We start from the raw sequence: 17704 nt of genomic DNA on the forward strand, positions 1-17704 counted from the left end.
TCCTCCATACCTTTGGCCTATGATCTATTAGATGGCGCCACTCAGTAAATATACTGAGGCTACAAAATTTTCTTTGACAATCCACCTCTTCTTCAAATTCTCTTTGGGGTATTAGGCAATCGAAAACCATTTCGATGTTACAAAAGGCAAACGGCGACTATAGGTCACAAGCCTTTTGTAAAACGCTGCCCATGTAGGATTCAGCTTCATAATTGAGTTGTTAGAATTATAATTTTCAACAATTAAATGCAAATACACCTGACGCGCCGCGCACGATAGGCTTGGCATTCAAAGGGTTAATCAACTGTTCCCCGGCGTCCTGCGATACATACTATCATTCATTATTAATATTATTAGATCCTCGTCACTTGGCAGCTGTTCATCGGTGGAGGCTAATGTGGCAGGGCAGCAAAGGATTTTAAGGCTCCTATACACTATACCGGCGGCCCGGCCGGCGGCATGCCGCCAATTAGCCCGGCGGCTATTTGAGCCGTCGGCATTAATATATGTATATGTGTGTGTGTGTGAATATGCCGATTATGCCGGTAACATACCCGCGCGGCAAAAACCCGCTGACATAGTGTGTAGACCCCTTCTACATATTCTTCTACTTCTATATTGGAACGCATAAAATTTACTTGCCTAATTTCACTTCGCATAACAACCGTTGGCATAACTATTGATCCGAATAAATTGATTATCCTAATTTTTGTGCGCATAAACTTGTCTTGCCTAAACGATTTTCGTCCTACAGGTTAAATTTCATAAGATTCTTATGTCGAATCCTTCTATACGCATAACCCGTATATCCTAATTTTTTATGCCTGTACACTTGTCTTGTCTAATAGATTTACATCTTACCGTTGAAATGTCATAAGATTCTTAAGTCGAATCCTTTTATATGCATAACCCATATAGCCTAAATTCGGATATCCTTAATTTCGTATGCGCATATACTTGTCATGTTTAAGAAATTTCCATCCTACAGGTTAAATATCATAAGATTCTTATGTTGAATCCTTCTATACGCATAACTCGTATAGCCTAAATTCAAATATCCTAAAACTTATACTACGAATGCGTAAGTTACCCAATATTAACTTCTTGACTATAAAAACTATTTAATGCGTAATATCAAGCTTAACCTATCCGGTATTTTCTACCAACAGTCCATCTTTGTGGGGGTCGCAGTTCTAACCTAACCTGCTTTTATGACAACAGTTCGTCTTTGTGAGGCTCGCAGTTCTATCCTAACCTGCCTTTCTGTTTTCTGTAAAAATGTATATAAATTATAGAATAGAATAGAATTTGTTTTATTCATAAACACACAAACAGTAATAGACAGACATAAAAGAGAACATAGTGAGAGTAAATTGTCACGAAATGGCCTCATCTCAGCATGTTGCTGGCGACTTCCAGCGCTGATCTTCCGATGAGACCATATATAGCGTTTTATTGTTTACTTTTCTATAAACGATTGTCATCTTAGCTAGGCGCCCTAGCCCAACAATCAAATTAACGCAGTGTAGTAGTATGAGCGAGCGAAGTTACGTCATTTGATACAGCCTAAAATTATCATCATCATCATCTCAGCCATAAGACGTCCACTGCTGAACATAGGCTTCCCCCTTGGATCTCCACAAGTACCGGTTGGAAGCGACCCACATCCAGCGTCTTCCGGCGACCTTAATAAGGTCGTCTGTCCATCTTGTGGGTGGTCGTACTGGTCGTCCTACGCTGCGCTTGCTAGTCCGTGGTCTCCACTCGAGCACTTTTCGACCCCATCGGCCATCTTCTCTGCGTGCAATGTGGCCTGCCCATTGCCACTTGAACTTGCTAATCCGGTGGGCTATGTCGGTAACTTTAGTTCATCTACGGATCTCCTCATTTCTGATTCGATCGCGTAGAGAAACTCCGAGCATAGCCCTCTCATAGCTCGTTGAGTTTTGAGATGAGGCCGATAGTGAAAGACCACGTTTCGGAGCCGTAACTCATCACTGGTAACACACATTGATTAAAGACTTTTGTCTTGAGGCACTGAGGTATGTTGGATGAAAAGACATTACGTAGTTTCATTTAGAGTTGGATTCGGCGGTTGACCTCTTTCTCGAAGTTGAACCTACCTAATTTGACTACTTGTCCTAGGTAGATGTACGAGTCAACAATTTCGAGTACCGAGACTACCGAGTTCCCAACAGAGACTGGGACTGGGGTGGGCACAACATTGGCATTTGACATAAGTTTCGTCTTATCCATGTTCATTTTCAAGCCCACCCGTTGTGAAACTCGATTGAGGTCATCGAGCATCATGCTGAGTTCCTCCATCGACTTTGCCATGACTACGATATTGTCGGCAAACCGAAGGTGAGTGATGTATTCGCCGTTGATGTTGATGCCAAGTCCTTTCCATTCCAGGTGCTTGAACGCGTCTTCCATTACGACAGTAAATAGTTTCGGAGAGATAACGTCTCCCTGTCTTACGCCTCTTCGCAATGGAAACGCCTTCGTGCTCTACTCCTGTACTCGGACCGACATGGTGGCGTTACTATACAAACACTTCAACACTTCGATGTACCGATAGTCAATATGGCATCGCTGAAGAGACTCGAGCACCGCCCATGTTTCCACCGAATCGAAGGCTTTCTCATAGTCCACAAACGCTAAGCATAATGGCAAGTTATACTCTTCTGTATAACTTGCCGCAGCGTATGGATGTGGTCTATGGTACTATAGCCTTTTCGGAAACCGGCTTGTTCGGGAGGCTGGAAGTCATCAAGTCGGTGTTCTAGACGGTTCCTGATGACCCTTGAAAATAGCTTATAGACATGGCTCATAAGCGTGATGGGTCTGTAATTCTTCAATAGGCTGTTATCACCTTTTTTGAAGAACAGCAGCACCTCGCCTCTGTTCCATGTTTCAGGCGTTATGCCCTCGGACAAGACGGAATTAAAGAGCTTCTGGAGGACTTTAAGTACCGGTGTTCCACCCGCTCTCAGAAGCTCTGAAGTGATTCGTATTAGTGCGACGTATTAAAACATTCAATCGACTCCTTATTTATGTAGCTATTTTTAGGATTGAATATTACTATGACGATGTTATACACAGTTTTTTTTACTCTGTTAATAGCGTTGTTGTAACACGAACATTACCTATTATTTAATCTACCAATTGGAAAATTATCTATGACATATAATTTTCGAATATCGATCGTCCGAGACAGTCTTGCGTTTAGCAGCAAAAGTAATACTACAAATTATCAGATAAAAATAAATCATTTAATGCGTGCGATGCGTTCGATGCGGCCCTGTGGACGTCTACCATATCACCGTACCGCTCGCCGTCGGCAGGGTGTTTATCCTCACACGGCTCACACCCTAGAACCTCGGACGCTCCGGCTGTGGAATGAGCTCCCTGTCGAGGTTTAATCTAGTAGTGGAAACCGTACGAACCCAATTTCAAAGAAAAAATTGCAAATAACCCCAAACCCCAGCAGTGGCCACCACCACCAACCCCAGTACCAGCTTCTCCCTCTGGACCGCATCCAACGAAGAGCGACTCGAATTGTCGACTGCCAGCGTATTTCGGATCGGCTTGACTCCTTGACACAGTTGACACTGCGTAGAGATTTGGCCTCGCTCTAGCAATGTACAAATTGCAGAACATTCCCAAACCGCGGAAATATTCTCAAGAATGTTCGCAGAACATTGCTGCAACCTGAAACTTATTGTATAAAAAAGAGAATGCTCTTAGAATAAAGTTTGAATTGACATAATATTAAATAACATGTTATAATGTATATTAAAAATAGCAGCGGGCCTAATACACTGCCTTGTGGCACACCTGACTCATTAATATTTTGTGATGACCTGTATTGAATTACTTCATTATTGTCGTCTATTCTGCTTAACTCTCACACTGTTCTCGTTGTAAAAGATAACTTTTGAGCCATTCTAAGGCATTTCCTCTTAGTCCATATTTTTCACACTTAGCCAACAAGATATTATGATTCACAAAATCAAACGCTTTGCTCATGCTTTGGCGGGTTTATGGTGCTTTACATTCGCGTGCGGTGGCTCGGCTCGCCACTCGCCGGGCTTTTTGGGCACGAGTCTAAGCTAAGGGGCTCGCGGTGGACGCGCGCTTGCTGTTTACATTCGCGTTCGGCTTTTCATTCGGTTACAATCCTTATACTTGTGTTAAAAATCGACGAGCTAAGGGGCTGGGCGAGACTCGAGGCGAGAGTGTATACATAAGCTTGAGGAGCTTACGAGCTGTGGTTGAGACACGAGACGAGCCGTGAGTGTAAATCCGCAGTTAAAAAGCGTTGCTTTAAAACCTGATGATACGCTACATTCGATTTAACAGCTAAGGTTTTAAGTCGAAATTCCATCAATGCACGATAAAAATGCGCCACCGTGCGCACACAGGAATCCATTTGTAGTTCAAACGCTTTTTTTAACGCGCGTTGTGAAAGCGCTCGTGCAAATGAGCCCTTAAGATAACGGAGTAACGAATAACCTATGGGAATAACATTCATTTGTATGTTGGCTTTATTGTTCATATCTTATTAATAAAATGCTACCAACACATTTAAAATACATGTATTATGGAAGGTAGAGGCAAGGAACAGAAACTCCTTAGGCAGAATTGTTGCAAAAGTGTCCAGCTGGCAGCTATGAATAATAGTTCCAAATCTCTCCAGAGTAGCTAAGAACCGAGGCGTTATTGACGGAGTGAAGCGGGCTGTCTATGATTAGATATTTTTTTTCAAATGTTCTAAGTATTGTAGCGGCACCTATTTATGATTTTTTTGTCGGACACTTTTTGGTATATGGAGATTTTGTTCCTTGCCTTTACCTTCCATAACATGTATATCTCCATACTCTCCATAGACAATTTTATTTTTTTATCTGACTAGCAATTATTTGACTGAATGGAACGAAGATTTTAGTAGAGGTTATGTTTACTGGATAATTTTGTCGAGTCAGGTACATCGTTAATAGTGTAAAACTAATAATTCAGATAGTAAGCACGACGCGAAAATAACATAATGTTGGTGACACTAAAGACTTTGCAACAACAAACGTTTCAAGTCGAGATCGATCCAGAAGAAACCGTCAAAGCACTCAAACTAAAAATTGAAGTTGAAAAAGGTAAAGACTATGCTGCCGATCATCAGAGACTTATCTACGCTGGAAAGATTCTGTTGGACCATAACAAGCTTGTTAGCTATAACATAGACGAAAAGAAATTTATTGTTATTATGGTAACAAAACCTAAAGCGTCTGAAGTTCAAGCGTCATCTACTTCCGCTCCTGAGGCCGGTGAAAGTGCGTCTACAGAAAGTGGTGATAATAAAGACAAAACTGCTGCTGAAGAATCGCCTAAACCTACGACTGCCGCGGAACCCGAACATGCAGCCGAAGTGCCTGCCGCAGTCGCTGCCAATGAGCCTGACTTCGAGTCCACCGTGCAGAGCATCATGGACATGGGATATAACCGACAACAAGTAGAGCAAGCGCTGCGCGCTTCCTTTAATAATCGTGAACGGGCAGTGGAATACTTAATAACAGGTATCCCTGAAGAATTACTTCAGGAGCAAGATGTGGATGAGGGGTCTGATGAAGACCCGTTAGCGTTTCTGCGTGACCAACCACAGTTTCAACAAATGCGAGCTGTTATTCAACAGAATCCTAACTTATTGAATGCTGTGTTACAACAGATTGGTCAGACAAATCCTGCACTGCTGCAAGCTATTAGCCAGCATCAACAGGCCTTTGTTAGAATGTTAAATGAACCTGTTAATCCTAGTTCTGGTGCAGCCGCTGCTGTTGAAGACAGTACTGCAGATGCTCCCCAAGCACAGGCCCCCAACGTCATCCAAGTGTCACCGCAAGACAAAGAGGCAATTGAAAGACTAAAAGCATTAGGTTTTCCGGAAGATATGGTCATTCAAGCATATTTTGCCTGTGAAAAGAATGAAAATCTAGCAGCTAACTTCTTGCTGTCCCAGAATTTTGATGACTAACATTATTGCTCTCATACATTGTTTTCAAAAGAGAGATGACAAATAATATTATACAAAAGTGTATTACAAATGTTGTAGATCTATGTCAATAGCCTAACTAATATTCATTGCTTGTATATTTCAAGTGTATTTTTACACTGAGTTTCACAACAATTTGTCATCATTTATGTCTAATAAATTTCTTATTGTTCACTCATTTGGTTGATTACTTTTTACCTTTTTAATACAATTTTACAAGCAGATCATGCAATGATTTTTTATAAAGACAAAACAAAAGTTAGGTTACACATCAAAAGAAGCTATTTTTAGTCTCCCCCTTGTTTCTGTATATAAAACAATATTTCAAATTTACACAAACTAATTTTGGCTTAGATGATGGTCGATGACTCGGATTGCCAGACTCTCGCCAGTGACAATTGAAAGACGACTATTAATACACTTTGAAGCATCATCCCACAATGAAATTTTTAAAAAATGGAAAAAAAGATACATATATGAATGGAGAGTCCAAATTCTGAAAGTGCGGTAGCGACCCCTAAAACGTATTTAAAAATTCTGAATATAAAATTACATTGGTTTTTTTAGTGGCAGAGACTACATTAAGCGGGTGCCCCGTAGAAAAATATAAGCACCCTAATACTCAACATAATTTAATGATTGCACAAAAGAAAAACAATCTTATAGTACAAAAGGCGGACTTAATGCCACGAGGCATTCTCTACCAGTCAACCTTAAGGCTAAGCAGAGATATTGTGAGCGGTGCTACAATTACAATAGCAAAACAAATCAAACAAAAATACATAATTATAATTTGAATAAGTTTTTGGCAAAAATTTCATTTTTGGTACAAGCCTTCATCGCTGACTGTACTTTTCTTGCCGCAGGCATCTAATACTCATCGAGACAATTCTAAAAACTCCAAACAAAATAGGTTGCGTTGTTTCCTCCCCATGGTTGTCCTGTCCCCATCATCCGGTCAGCTCGATGGTACCATAATATTGCATTGTCACCCGACTTACATATGTATGCAAAGCTTTAGCTTCATCGGAAACCGGGAAGTGGATCAAATTTAACTTTGAAGATTTGACCCGTACAAGCATACATAAGTACAGTCAGCTGCAGAGAGAGGTAACCCCCCTGCATAGACTGAAGACGATTGTATGCAGGTGGATCACCTTTCTCTGCATCTGACTGTACACAGGTACATTGCAAGTTAAATAAAAGCTTGTAAAAATATCAATACATATTTTACCAGAATGAATTTGTACCTAAGTTTACGATACATATAAGTCGTCAGGTCGCCGCACTTTTGTACCTCAGTTTCTTTAATTTACATTTATTTTACTTGGGTGTTTTTAGTACATATTAACGCTACATGCATGTTAGATGTTAGCATAATATAGTTACATTCTTTCGGATGGAGCCATATTTCTAAGCGAATACCTGTCATGTTTAAATCTAACGAATAACAGAACGCGGAACGGTTGGTGAGAATGGCGTCAATGGCGTGGTATTAAGGTCGAAAGGTTTGGCTACTTGCGATTGATACATTTCTACTTAAAGGTAGATAGATTTAGTCTCAAACCTGAGCTTCTGTTTACTAGATAACCACCTGTGGCGTTAGCCACAGGCACAACTACGGGCCTACGCTAGCTCGTCCGCTCCGTGCACCCGCGCCAGCTAGCGGAGGCCCTAAGGGCCTACCTCGTTGTGTTAGGGCCTGCGCTAGCTGGCGCGGGTGCACGGAGCGGACGAGCGGGTTAACGAAAAATAGTATGAGCGACGCTAACAGAAGCGGACTCGTGCGGCGGATTTCACCTACAAATAGCACCCGCGAGCGTGCGCACGCGGCGGGCGTCCGCGTCAGCTAGCGTAGGCCCTTAGGATGTATTTAGTAGGACTGGAGTTTTCTACGAGTAGGTATGTATGTAGTAATTCGCAACTCGTGTCGATTTAAAACACTCCCTTCGGTCGTTTTTAGGGTTCCGTAGCCAAATGACAAAAAACGGAACCCTTATAGATTCGTCATGTCCGTCCTGTCTGTCCGATTATGTCACAGCCACTTTTTTCCAAAACTATAAGAGCTGTACTGTTCAAACTTGGCAAGGAGATGTATTCTATGAACCGCATTAAGATGTTTACACAAAAATAGAAAAAAAAAACAATAAATTTTGGGGGTTCCCCATACTTAGAACTGAAACTCAAAAAATCTTTTTTCATCAAACCCGTATCTATGGAGTGGAGTGGTGTGGGGTATCTATGGATAGGTCTTTAAAATGATATTGAGGTTTCTAATATCATTTTTTTCTAAACTGAATAGTTTGCGCGAGAGACACTTCCAAAGTGGAAAAATGTGTCCCCCCCCCCCCCCGTAACTTCTAAAAATAACAGAATGAAAAATCTAAAAAAAAAATGATATACATTGCCATGCAAACTTCCACCAAAAATTGATTTGAACGAGATCTAGTAAGTAGTTTTTTTTTAATACGTCATAAAATTAAAAAAAAAAAAAAAAATTCTTCAAACCCATACGTGTGGAGTATCTACGGATAGGTCTTCAAAAATAATATTTAGGTTTCTAATATAATTTTTTTTCTAAACTGAATAGTTTGCACGAGAGACACTTTTAAAGTGAAAAAAAGTGTCACCCCCCCCCCTGTAACTTCTAAAATAACAGAATGAAAAATCTAAAAAAAATATATGATATACCTACATTACCATGCAAACTTCCACCGAAAATTGATTTGAACCAGATCTAGTAAGTAGTTTTTTTAATACGTCATAAATGGTACGGAACTCTTCATGGGCGAGTCCGACTCGCACTTGGCCGCTTTTTTTATTTATCGCCACTCGTTACGAATTTCCTATTTTTCGCACTTGTATCGTAAATAACTATTTCAAACGTTCGTATGAAAGTTCGGAGTAAAACCGAAATAAACCGGTACTTACCGCTATTTTTAAAACCAGTTCCGAACCATGGCTGCCTGTAATTACCAGGAAAGCCCTAAAATTGCGTACATATACCTACACAAGTACTTACACACCACAACGCGGGCACTCACCATGGGGGGACTAAAACGTAGTGATTATATGCTCTTTGGGGGGGACGGGCAACAGATGGGAACCTCACTACTCACAAGACAACGTATACAACTCTACCAAAGTAATATAGGGGAGTTTTCAGAAGAGTACCATTCTTAGGTTCCGTAGCCAAAGGGTAAAAACGGGACCCTATTACAAGACTATGTCATGAACCGTGAGAGCTAGACAGTTGACATTTTCACAGATGTATTATTTCTGTTATGTGTGTCCGCTATAACAACAAATACTAAAAACAGAATGAAACAAAAATATTTAAGTAGCTCCCATACAAAAAACCTTTGTGGGAAACATGTGAACCCTTCGTATGCCAGTCCGACTCGCACTTGGCTGGTTTTTAGGGTTCCATACCAAAGGGTCAAACGGGACCCTATTACTGAGACTCCGCTGTCCGTCCGTCCGTCTGTCACCAGGCTGTATCTCATGAACTGTGATAGTTAGCCAGTTGAAATTTCTACAGATTATGTATTTCTGTTGCCGCTATAACAACAAATACTAAAAACAGAATAAAATAAATATTTCTTTTCAATCTCGAGGGTCAGTACTTGGATGGGTGACCGTTTTTATAGATAATGGTACGGAATCCTTCCTGTGCGAGTCTGTGAGTGCGTGACTCGCACTTGGCCGATTTTTTTTAAACTAAGGACTTTTGGGTTATTACTATTGATTAAAAGTGTCCCAAGCTTTCATACTAATTTTGGGTGTCAGTTTTGTGACGGTCCATACAAAATGTATGTGAAAATGCGCCAGATAACACTTTTTTTTTCGTACTCTTTTTAGGATTCCGGAAAAGAGCCCTAATAGTTTCACCAAGTTTGTATGAAATTATGACGTTTACTTAACACAACTTGCACATGTATGCAGTGCCGGATTAAGATATTTTGATGCCCTAAGCATTTCTAGACCATGGTGCCCCCTCATCAAGATTACATTGAATTTTCTTAGTAAATTGAGTGACGTTTATTGCCGCATTACTGCTGAGAATAGATTTTTCAAACGCAGTAATGTTCCAACAGTAGGTAAATGCTTCTCATAAGGCCGGAGGCCAAGTCAACTAATATCAAAGTGTAGACGTAAGACAGGCCGTACTCCGCACAGGGTTTTGCAACCTCTAGAGCTTTCTTGCGAAGCTCATTCGTGTGAGGGCAAAGGCCTTCAGTAGGGGCGGAGCCATTGGCCATTTTTTCTTGTCAAAATAAGAACCAATGGCCACAACTGTCGTAAATAGCAAATTATTGACCTGACGTTTCAAGGACGGCGTTGTCCCCATGGTCTCGGAGAAGACTGGGTAAAGTCGACATCATTATCTTGACGTTGGAGGTAATTTTAGAACTTAATTAAACGCGATTAAGTCCCGTTTTCTTAAATAATAATGTGTCACAAATAGGCCAATAAAATTAGATTTTTTCGAATTCGGTCCTAAAAATGCATGTAATCCGAGTTTGCTCCATCCCAGTTTTTTTTGCTTGTAAATCGAAAACGGTACGTCCGTTGGAAAAATTGCTCTAATTATGATTAAAATTGATATCTGAGGTACCGAAATGTAATGTTCTTGCAATAAAATTGATTGATTGATTGAAGATATCTTAATATGTAGTCGTAGTAAATTGTAAAAAAAAGATCGACATTTTTTATCTTGGTAAAATCATGTAATAATCCGAAAACGCCTTACCAGTGTCTGAACCACCAAGTGCTATGGTTTGGCAATCCAAAGGAAAAAAATATCTCATAGGGATCCCAAAAGGTATGCACACCTCTTGGGATGGAGCAAACTCGGATTACACGCATTTAAGACCAAATGAAAATATTAAAACAATTTCCAGTTTGCTGGGAATTAATTCCTCAATACGCTATTTTTCGATCTAATTTGATTGGCCTAAATCGTGAAAGTTTAAATCAGTGTTTTTAAAAGCAAAGGCTAGCTTTCCATAAGGCTGAACGCGCGGAGCGTTCGATCGGCGCTGACGGATAGGCCAAAGGTCAAGCTGGAAGAAAGCCAGGCTTGAATTTGACCAACGGCGAGGTGTGAATGGCTGGACGTCCGGAGCGTCCGATCGCGGCGCGTTATCATATAATACAACCCATGGCGAAGTGTGAGCAAGGCAGAAGGCCCTGCTGCGAGAGAGGACTTGGATTTTGGATCCATGGCCAAGTGAAAGTGAGGCAGTTTGCATAAAGTAGAAGGTCTAGCGTCGCATAAGACTTAACACCGAACTGCAAAAGAGTGGCTTGAAATCGAACCTATGTAATCACGATTCTCCTACTGCTCGGCCTTTGGCTTAAGAGTCCTTATTCCTACAGACGAGTGTATTTTGTAAAATGCTTCCTTTTTCATTCAAGATTACGACGTAACTATTAGTATTTATTCAAAAACTGATAACGTACTTAAATAATCGTTTCCTAAACTAGGGGCTCCAACAGTTCAAATTTTCATTTTCTCTTTTAAACCTCTTTTTTAATGAGGTTTTTTGGGAGTCTTTTCCAAATTTTGCAGTGAGATGTGGCGTTTCGGTTCTCAATTTTGCTATAAACAAGAATCATTTGGTACATGAATGACTACAATTTGATTCAACATATCTCGTACGAGGGGCTGGAATGATTAACAATCGAAGATTCATTTGAAAAAACTGATAAAATACCTTCCGAGTTTTCTTCATTTTTTTGGCGAAAACAGGGTTTTATTATATTTTATTTCCGCAAATTGTACGCATATTTTGCTTTAAAAATAATATTATAGCAAACTGAAACTGTATGTTAACCTATAAAAAAAAAAATCGTAACTATGGAACCTACATTGCCGTAAATTTATATTTTTTTTAAACACGTATAAATCACGCAGCAGCGACGCCCCGCTCTCAGTCCGCGCGGAGCGCGCTTAGAGGACGGACCTGTGCTCGATTGTCAGGCATTCGTTGCGATCGTAATCAGCTACGGAGTTCCGAGAAGTGCTATATACTGCGATTAGAAAATCTTAATAAAAGTTCATTTTTTACAGTATGCCTAACAGACTCGCTTATTGATGGATTTTCAGTTACTTTTTTTTTTACTAAGTCGGTGGCAAACAAGCATACGGCCCGCATATGTACGCCTGCAACTCCAGAGGAGTTACATGCGCGTTGCCGACCCTAACCCCCTCCCGCCCCTCGTTGAGCTCTGGCAACCTTACTCACCGGCAGGAACACAATACTATGAGTAAGGTCTAGTGTTATTTGGCTGCGATTTTCTGATAAACGCATTTTCACTTGAAATTACGTTAGGGTTTGCATTATTATTTTTGACCCGGATGAAGTCCAAGTTCTCATGATGGAGTCAGGAGTTGGTCACTAGAACTCCTAATCTACTCATTATAATTCCATCGTGTTTGGGCTCAACAGAGTTGCCCTGATGAGCACCTTCAATCTAGATGAGGTCCAGGGTCTCATGATGGAGTCAGGAGCTGGTCACCAGAACTCCTAATCTACTCATCATAACTCCATCGTGTTTGGGTTCAATAGAGTTGCCCTGACGAGCACCATCAATCTAGATGAGGTCCAGGGTCTCATGATGGAGTCAGGAGCTGGTCACCAGAACTCCTAATCTACTCATCATAACTGCATCGTGTTTGGGCTCAATAGATTTGCCCTGATGAACACCATCGATCTAGATGAGGCCCAGGGTCTCATGATGGAGTCAGGAGTTGGTCACCAGAACTCCTAAACTACTCATCATAACCTCATCGTGTTCGGGCTCAATAGATTTGCCCTGACGAGCATCATCAATCTAGATAAAGTCCAGGGTCTCATGATGGAGTCAGGAGCTGGTCACAAGAACTCCTAATCTACTCATTATAATTCCAACGTGTTTGGGCTCAAAAGATTTGGCCTGATGAGCACCATCGATCTAGATGAGGTCCAGGGTCTCATGATGGAGTCAGGAGTTGGTCACCAGAACTCCTACTCTACTCATCATAACTCCATCGTGTTTGGGCCCAATAGAGTTGCCCTGACGAGCACCTTCAATCTAGATGAGGTCCAGGGTCTCATGATGGAGTCAGGAGCTGGTCACCAGAACTCCTAATCTACTTATCATAACTCCATCGTGTTTGGGTTCAATAGAGTTGCCCTGACGAGCACCATCAATCTAGATGAGGTCCAGGGTCTCATGATGGAGTCAGGAGCTGGTTACCAGAACTCCTAATCTACTCATCATAACTCCATCGTGTTTGGGCTCAATAGATTTGCCCTGATGAACACCATCGATCTAGATGAGGCCCAGGGTCTCATGATGGAGTCAGGAGTTGGTCACCAGAACTCCTAATCTACTCATCATAACCTCATCGTGTTCGGGCTCAATAGATTTGCCCTGACGAGCATCATCAATCTAGATAAAGTCCAGGGTCTCATGATGGAGTCAGGAGTTGGTCACTAGAACTCCTAATCTACTCATTATAATTCCAACGTGTTTGGGCTCAAAAGATTTGCCCTGACGAGCACCATCGATCTAGATGAGGTTCAGGGTCTCATGATGGAGTCAGGAGTTGGTCACCAGAACTCCTAATCTACTCATCATAACTCCATCGTGTATGGGCTCAATAGAGTTGCCCTGACGAGCACCATCAATCTAGATCAGGTCCAGGGTCTCATGATGGACTCAGGAGTTGATCACCAGAACTCCTAGTCTATTCATCATAACTCCATCGTGTTTGGGCTCAAAAGATTTGCCCTGACGAGTACCATCGATCTAGATTAAGTCGAGGGTCTCATGATGGACTCAGTAGTTGGTCACCAGAACTCCTAATCTATTCATCATAATGGTAATTTGATGGTGCTTGTCGGAGTAAATCTATTGAGCCCAAACACGATGGAGTTATGATAAATAGATTACGAGTTCTGGTGACCAACTCCTGACTCCATCATGAGACCCTGGACTTCATCTAGATCGATGGTACTCGTCAGGGCAAATCTTTTGAGCCCAAACACGATGGAAATATAATGAGTAGATTAGGAGTTCTAGTGACCAACTCCTGACTCCATCATGAGACCCTGAACATCATCTAGATTGATGGTGCTCATGAGGGCAAATCTATTGAGCCCAAACACGATGGAGTTATGATGAGTAGATTAGGAATTATGGTGACCAACTCCTGACTCCATCATGAGACCCTGGACTTCATCTAGATCGATGGTACTCGTCAGGGCAAATCTTTTGAGCCCAAACACGATGGAATTATAATGAGTAGATTAGGAGTTCTGGTGACCAACTCCTGACTCCATCATGAGACCCTGGACTTCATTTAGATCGATGGTACTCGTCAGGGCAAATCTATTGAGCTCGAATACGATGGAATTATAATGAGTAGATTAGGAGTTCTAGTGACCTACTCCTGACTCCATCATGAGACCCTGGACTTCATCTAGATTGATGGTGCTCATCAGGGTAAATCTATTGAGCCCAAACTCGATGGAGCTATGATGAGTAGATTAGGAGTTCTGGGGAGTTCTGGTGACCAACTCCTGACTCCGTCATGAGACCCTGGACCTCATCTAGATCGATGGTGTTCGTCAGGGCAAATCTTTTGAGCCCAAGCACGATGGAATTATAATGAGTAGATTAGGAGTTCTGGTGACCAGCTCCTGACTCCATCATAAGAACCTGGATGGACTTCATTCGGGTCAAAAATAATAATACAAACCCTAACGTGATTTCAAATAACACTGAAACTCTATAGCACTAATGTGCGCAAACGATTAGCATCTTGACTACGCAGCATGGGTGCGTAGCCACCATGCCAATCGATACGACAACGAAACACTATCTGTCTCTCTCTCGTACTAATATGCACAAACGATTGGCATCTTGGCTGGGCAGCATGGGTGCGTAGCCAACATGCCAAACGTTTACGATACGACAAGGAAACACTATCTGTCTCTCTATCGCACTAATATGCGCAATCGATTGGCTTCTTGGCTAGGTATCATAGGTGCGTAGCCAACATGCCAATCGTTTACGATACGACAACGAAACACTACTCTCTCTCTATCGCACTAATATACGCAAACGATTGGTATTTTGGCTAGGCACTAAGCAAGTGTGTGGCCAACATGCCAATCGTTTACGATACGACAACGAAACACTATCTGTCTCTCTATCGCACTAATATACTTTATTTATACCTGCAGTCATTTAGTAACTTCTTCATTTTCCATTGGTGTGAAAGAGACAGAATAAAGAGCAAGGGTTATAGTACACTCTGTAGTCTGTACACTTAGTAGTAGTGTACATAAAAAAAAAAACTACTGTGCATATACAATAAAATGAAGAGTATGGGCACTCTTCATGTGACACTAAAATTAATGTTGCTTGAAATTATATTGAAAACTATCAAGATTATTCTAGTCTGCATTGAAACGCGCGTCGCGTTGCCGGCGCTCGCGTACCGAGCGCCAACGCCATCTATCGAGCGTTATTTCGTGAAATCGGAGAACGCTCCAAGGATTAAGGGCTCTTAACTCGAAAGCGCAACTTGATAAGATACTTTTGGTTTTCGGCCTTCGCGGGGCCCTTTGTAACACTTTGACAATTAGGCCGCAGGATCGCGTCTCTGCAGAAACTCTGCCTGGCCGACACATCTGGCGTGCAAGAGAGCAAAATTTGCTACAAAATCGGTAATCTACGTCGAGAAAATCGGTTGGCCACAAGCCCGACGGTAAGATTTTTGGGCCATGAGCTTTGAGGGCCTCCGCGTAAGGTTGGATGGAGATGTGCTTACGTGTCCTCACTCTCTTACGACCCTTCGTTATTAGATCAAAAAGTTTCGTGTACATAAGTACTACACTACGACTGCGATGCTGATGCAGCCTGTGCGTTTTTTTTCCTACGATTTTGGTGCCCCCCTAGACGTGGTGCCCTAAGGAAGTGCTTATTTTGCTTAATGGTTAATCCGGCACTGCATGTATGGCTATAGGGAGCGTGCATGAACTATAGGAGGCAGCACAGGAGCCGTCAGATTTTTGGCGCGAGGTGGAAATGTGATGTTTTTTGTTCCGATGTAGCCCACAAGATGGCAGAACCTACTATGCACTAGAAAACACGTGACGTGTACATGTGCATGTTTATGGTTCCGATTCAGGCCACAAGATGGCAGACCCTCCAACGCGCACGGTCCCTATCAAAATCGCTGCCAAGTTAGCTTGGTCTGACCCTAGCTCCGTGATCATTAGTGAAGTTGAAATATGGCATTGATACATATGCATGGCAACAGAACGGTACCTCCTATATATATATATATATTTCTTAATTTTCGCTTTTAAACTAATGCTGTGGGGTTATTATTGGATAGGTCTTTTAAAATGATTGAGGAAAAAAAATGTTTGGATAGTCAATATTTTCGGAAACAAACGCCACGAAAGAAAAAAATTATGTCCCCCCCTCTAACTTCGAGGTCCAAAAAATAGTAAAACAAAAGCTTAATAAATACTTTCAATGAAAACTATAGCGAACATTAGACCGGGATACTACCAACCACGATTACGGTGATTACCTTTTATACTGTTTTTATTGAGCTCCCGATATTTCAACGCAGTTTTAACCCCAAAGTTGATAGTTTTACGAAAAAAAAAGTAAAATGGTTCCCTTTTTTCTGAAAATGCTCATAGATATGTAACGGTGGAATAGTTTTTAAGTTTCAAAGTTAAGTTCTAGGTTTCAAATTAAAATAAAGAAAAAACATAGTAATACATCAAACAATTAATATTATTGATATTTATAAATAGCATTAATTAACATAAAAAGCTATGTTGGTATAAACTTTATTCATTCTAATTTTAAAGGCACTTTCCACAATGTCTAATAAACTTATGATCACTTGCCATGATCGATTATGTAACATTTAAGTAACAGATTTAAAATCTTAATAAGTCTATTTAAAATAAAAAAATAGGATTACATCGTAATATATATCTACCTTTTCCACAAAAGAAGCGTGATCGTGTATTTTACTCAATCATGGCGGGGAACAAAAGGTTTATTTCATTTTCACTTGTTAAAACAATCTTTAAACATAAAAATACATGATACATGTAAGGTAAAGTAGGTAGAAGTAAAATATACATCTCAACAGAATATTATTAGGCTCCAGCAACCGAATGTAATTGACATTTTCTATCGAGTAGAACTTGTGGCATATACTTATCATAACAGTATCATGCGCAAGAGCATGCTCGACAACTGACTGGCTCATTGCATTACCGCATACTTATAACTTTATTAAAATTTCCTCGCAATGCCAGTAAAAATATGTTTTATTATTTAATAAATAAATAGACATCTGCTTAAGAGACAAAACCATAACATTAAGTCAATAGATTAGGTAAATCCGTATTTCTTCTAATACGGCTATACATTTAATTGCTGTACGTGAAAGGATGTAACTCACTGATAACTCTCGGTGTCGGTGATAAGTCGGTATTTTTCGCAATGATACAAATTAATTTCAACAAAAATGTGATCCATGTTAAATGATTCTCCGTATCCACTTATAACATAAACCTAATTACGAGGATTTAAACTTTATACAATCTTTACAAATCTTACATTATC

The 17704-nt window shown here is 40.8% G+C and overlaps 1 protein-coding gene across 1 annotated transcript; it reads left to right on the forward strand.

The window, feature by feature from the left end:
- Nucleotides 1-4891: 4891 nt before the first annotated feature.
- Nucleotides 4892-6224, forward strand: LOC133521357 (UV excision repair protein RAD23 homolog A). The gene has a single exon (XM_061856277.1). The coding sequence runs from the start codon at nucleotides 5051-5053 to the stop codon at nucleotides 6026-6028; it is 978 nt and encodes a 325-aa protein (XP_061712261.1). The 5' UTR covers nucleotides 4892-5050; the 3' UTR covers nucleotides 6029-6224.
- Nucleotides 6225-17704: the final 11480 nt, after the last annotated feature.

The sequence above is a fragment of the Cydia pomonella genome, chromosome 9 (assembly GCF_033807575.1).
Source record: "Cydia pomonella isolate Wapato2018A chromosome 9, ilCydPomo1, whole genome shotgun sequence".
NCBI lineage: Eukaryota > Metazoa > Arthropoda > Insecta > Lepidoptera > Tortricidae > Cydia > Cydia pomonella.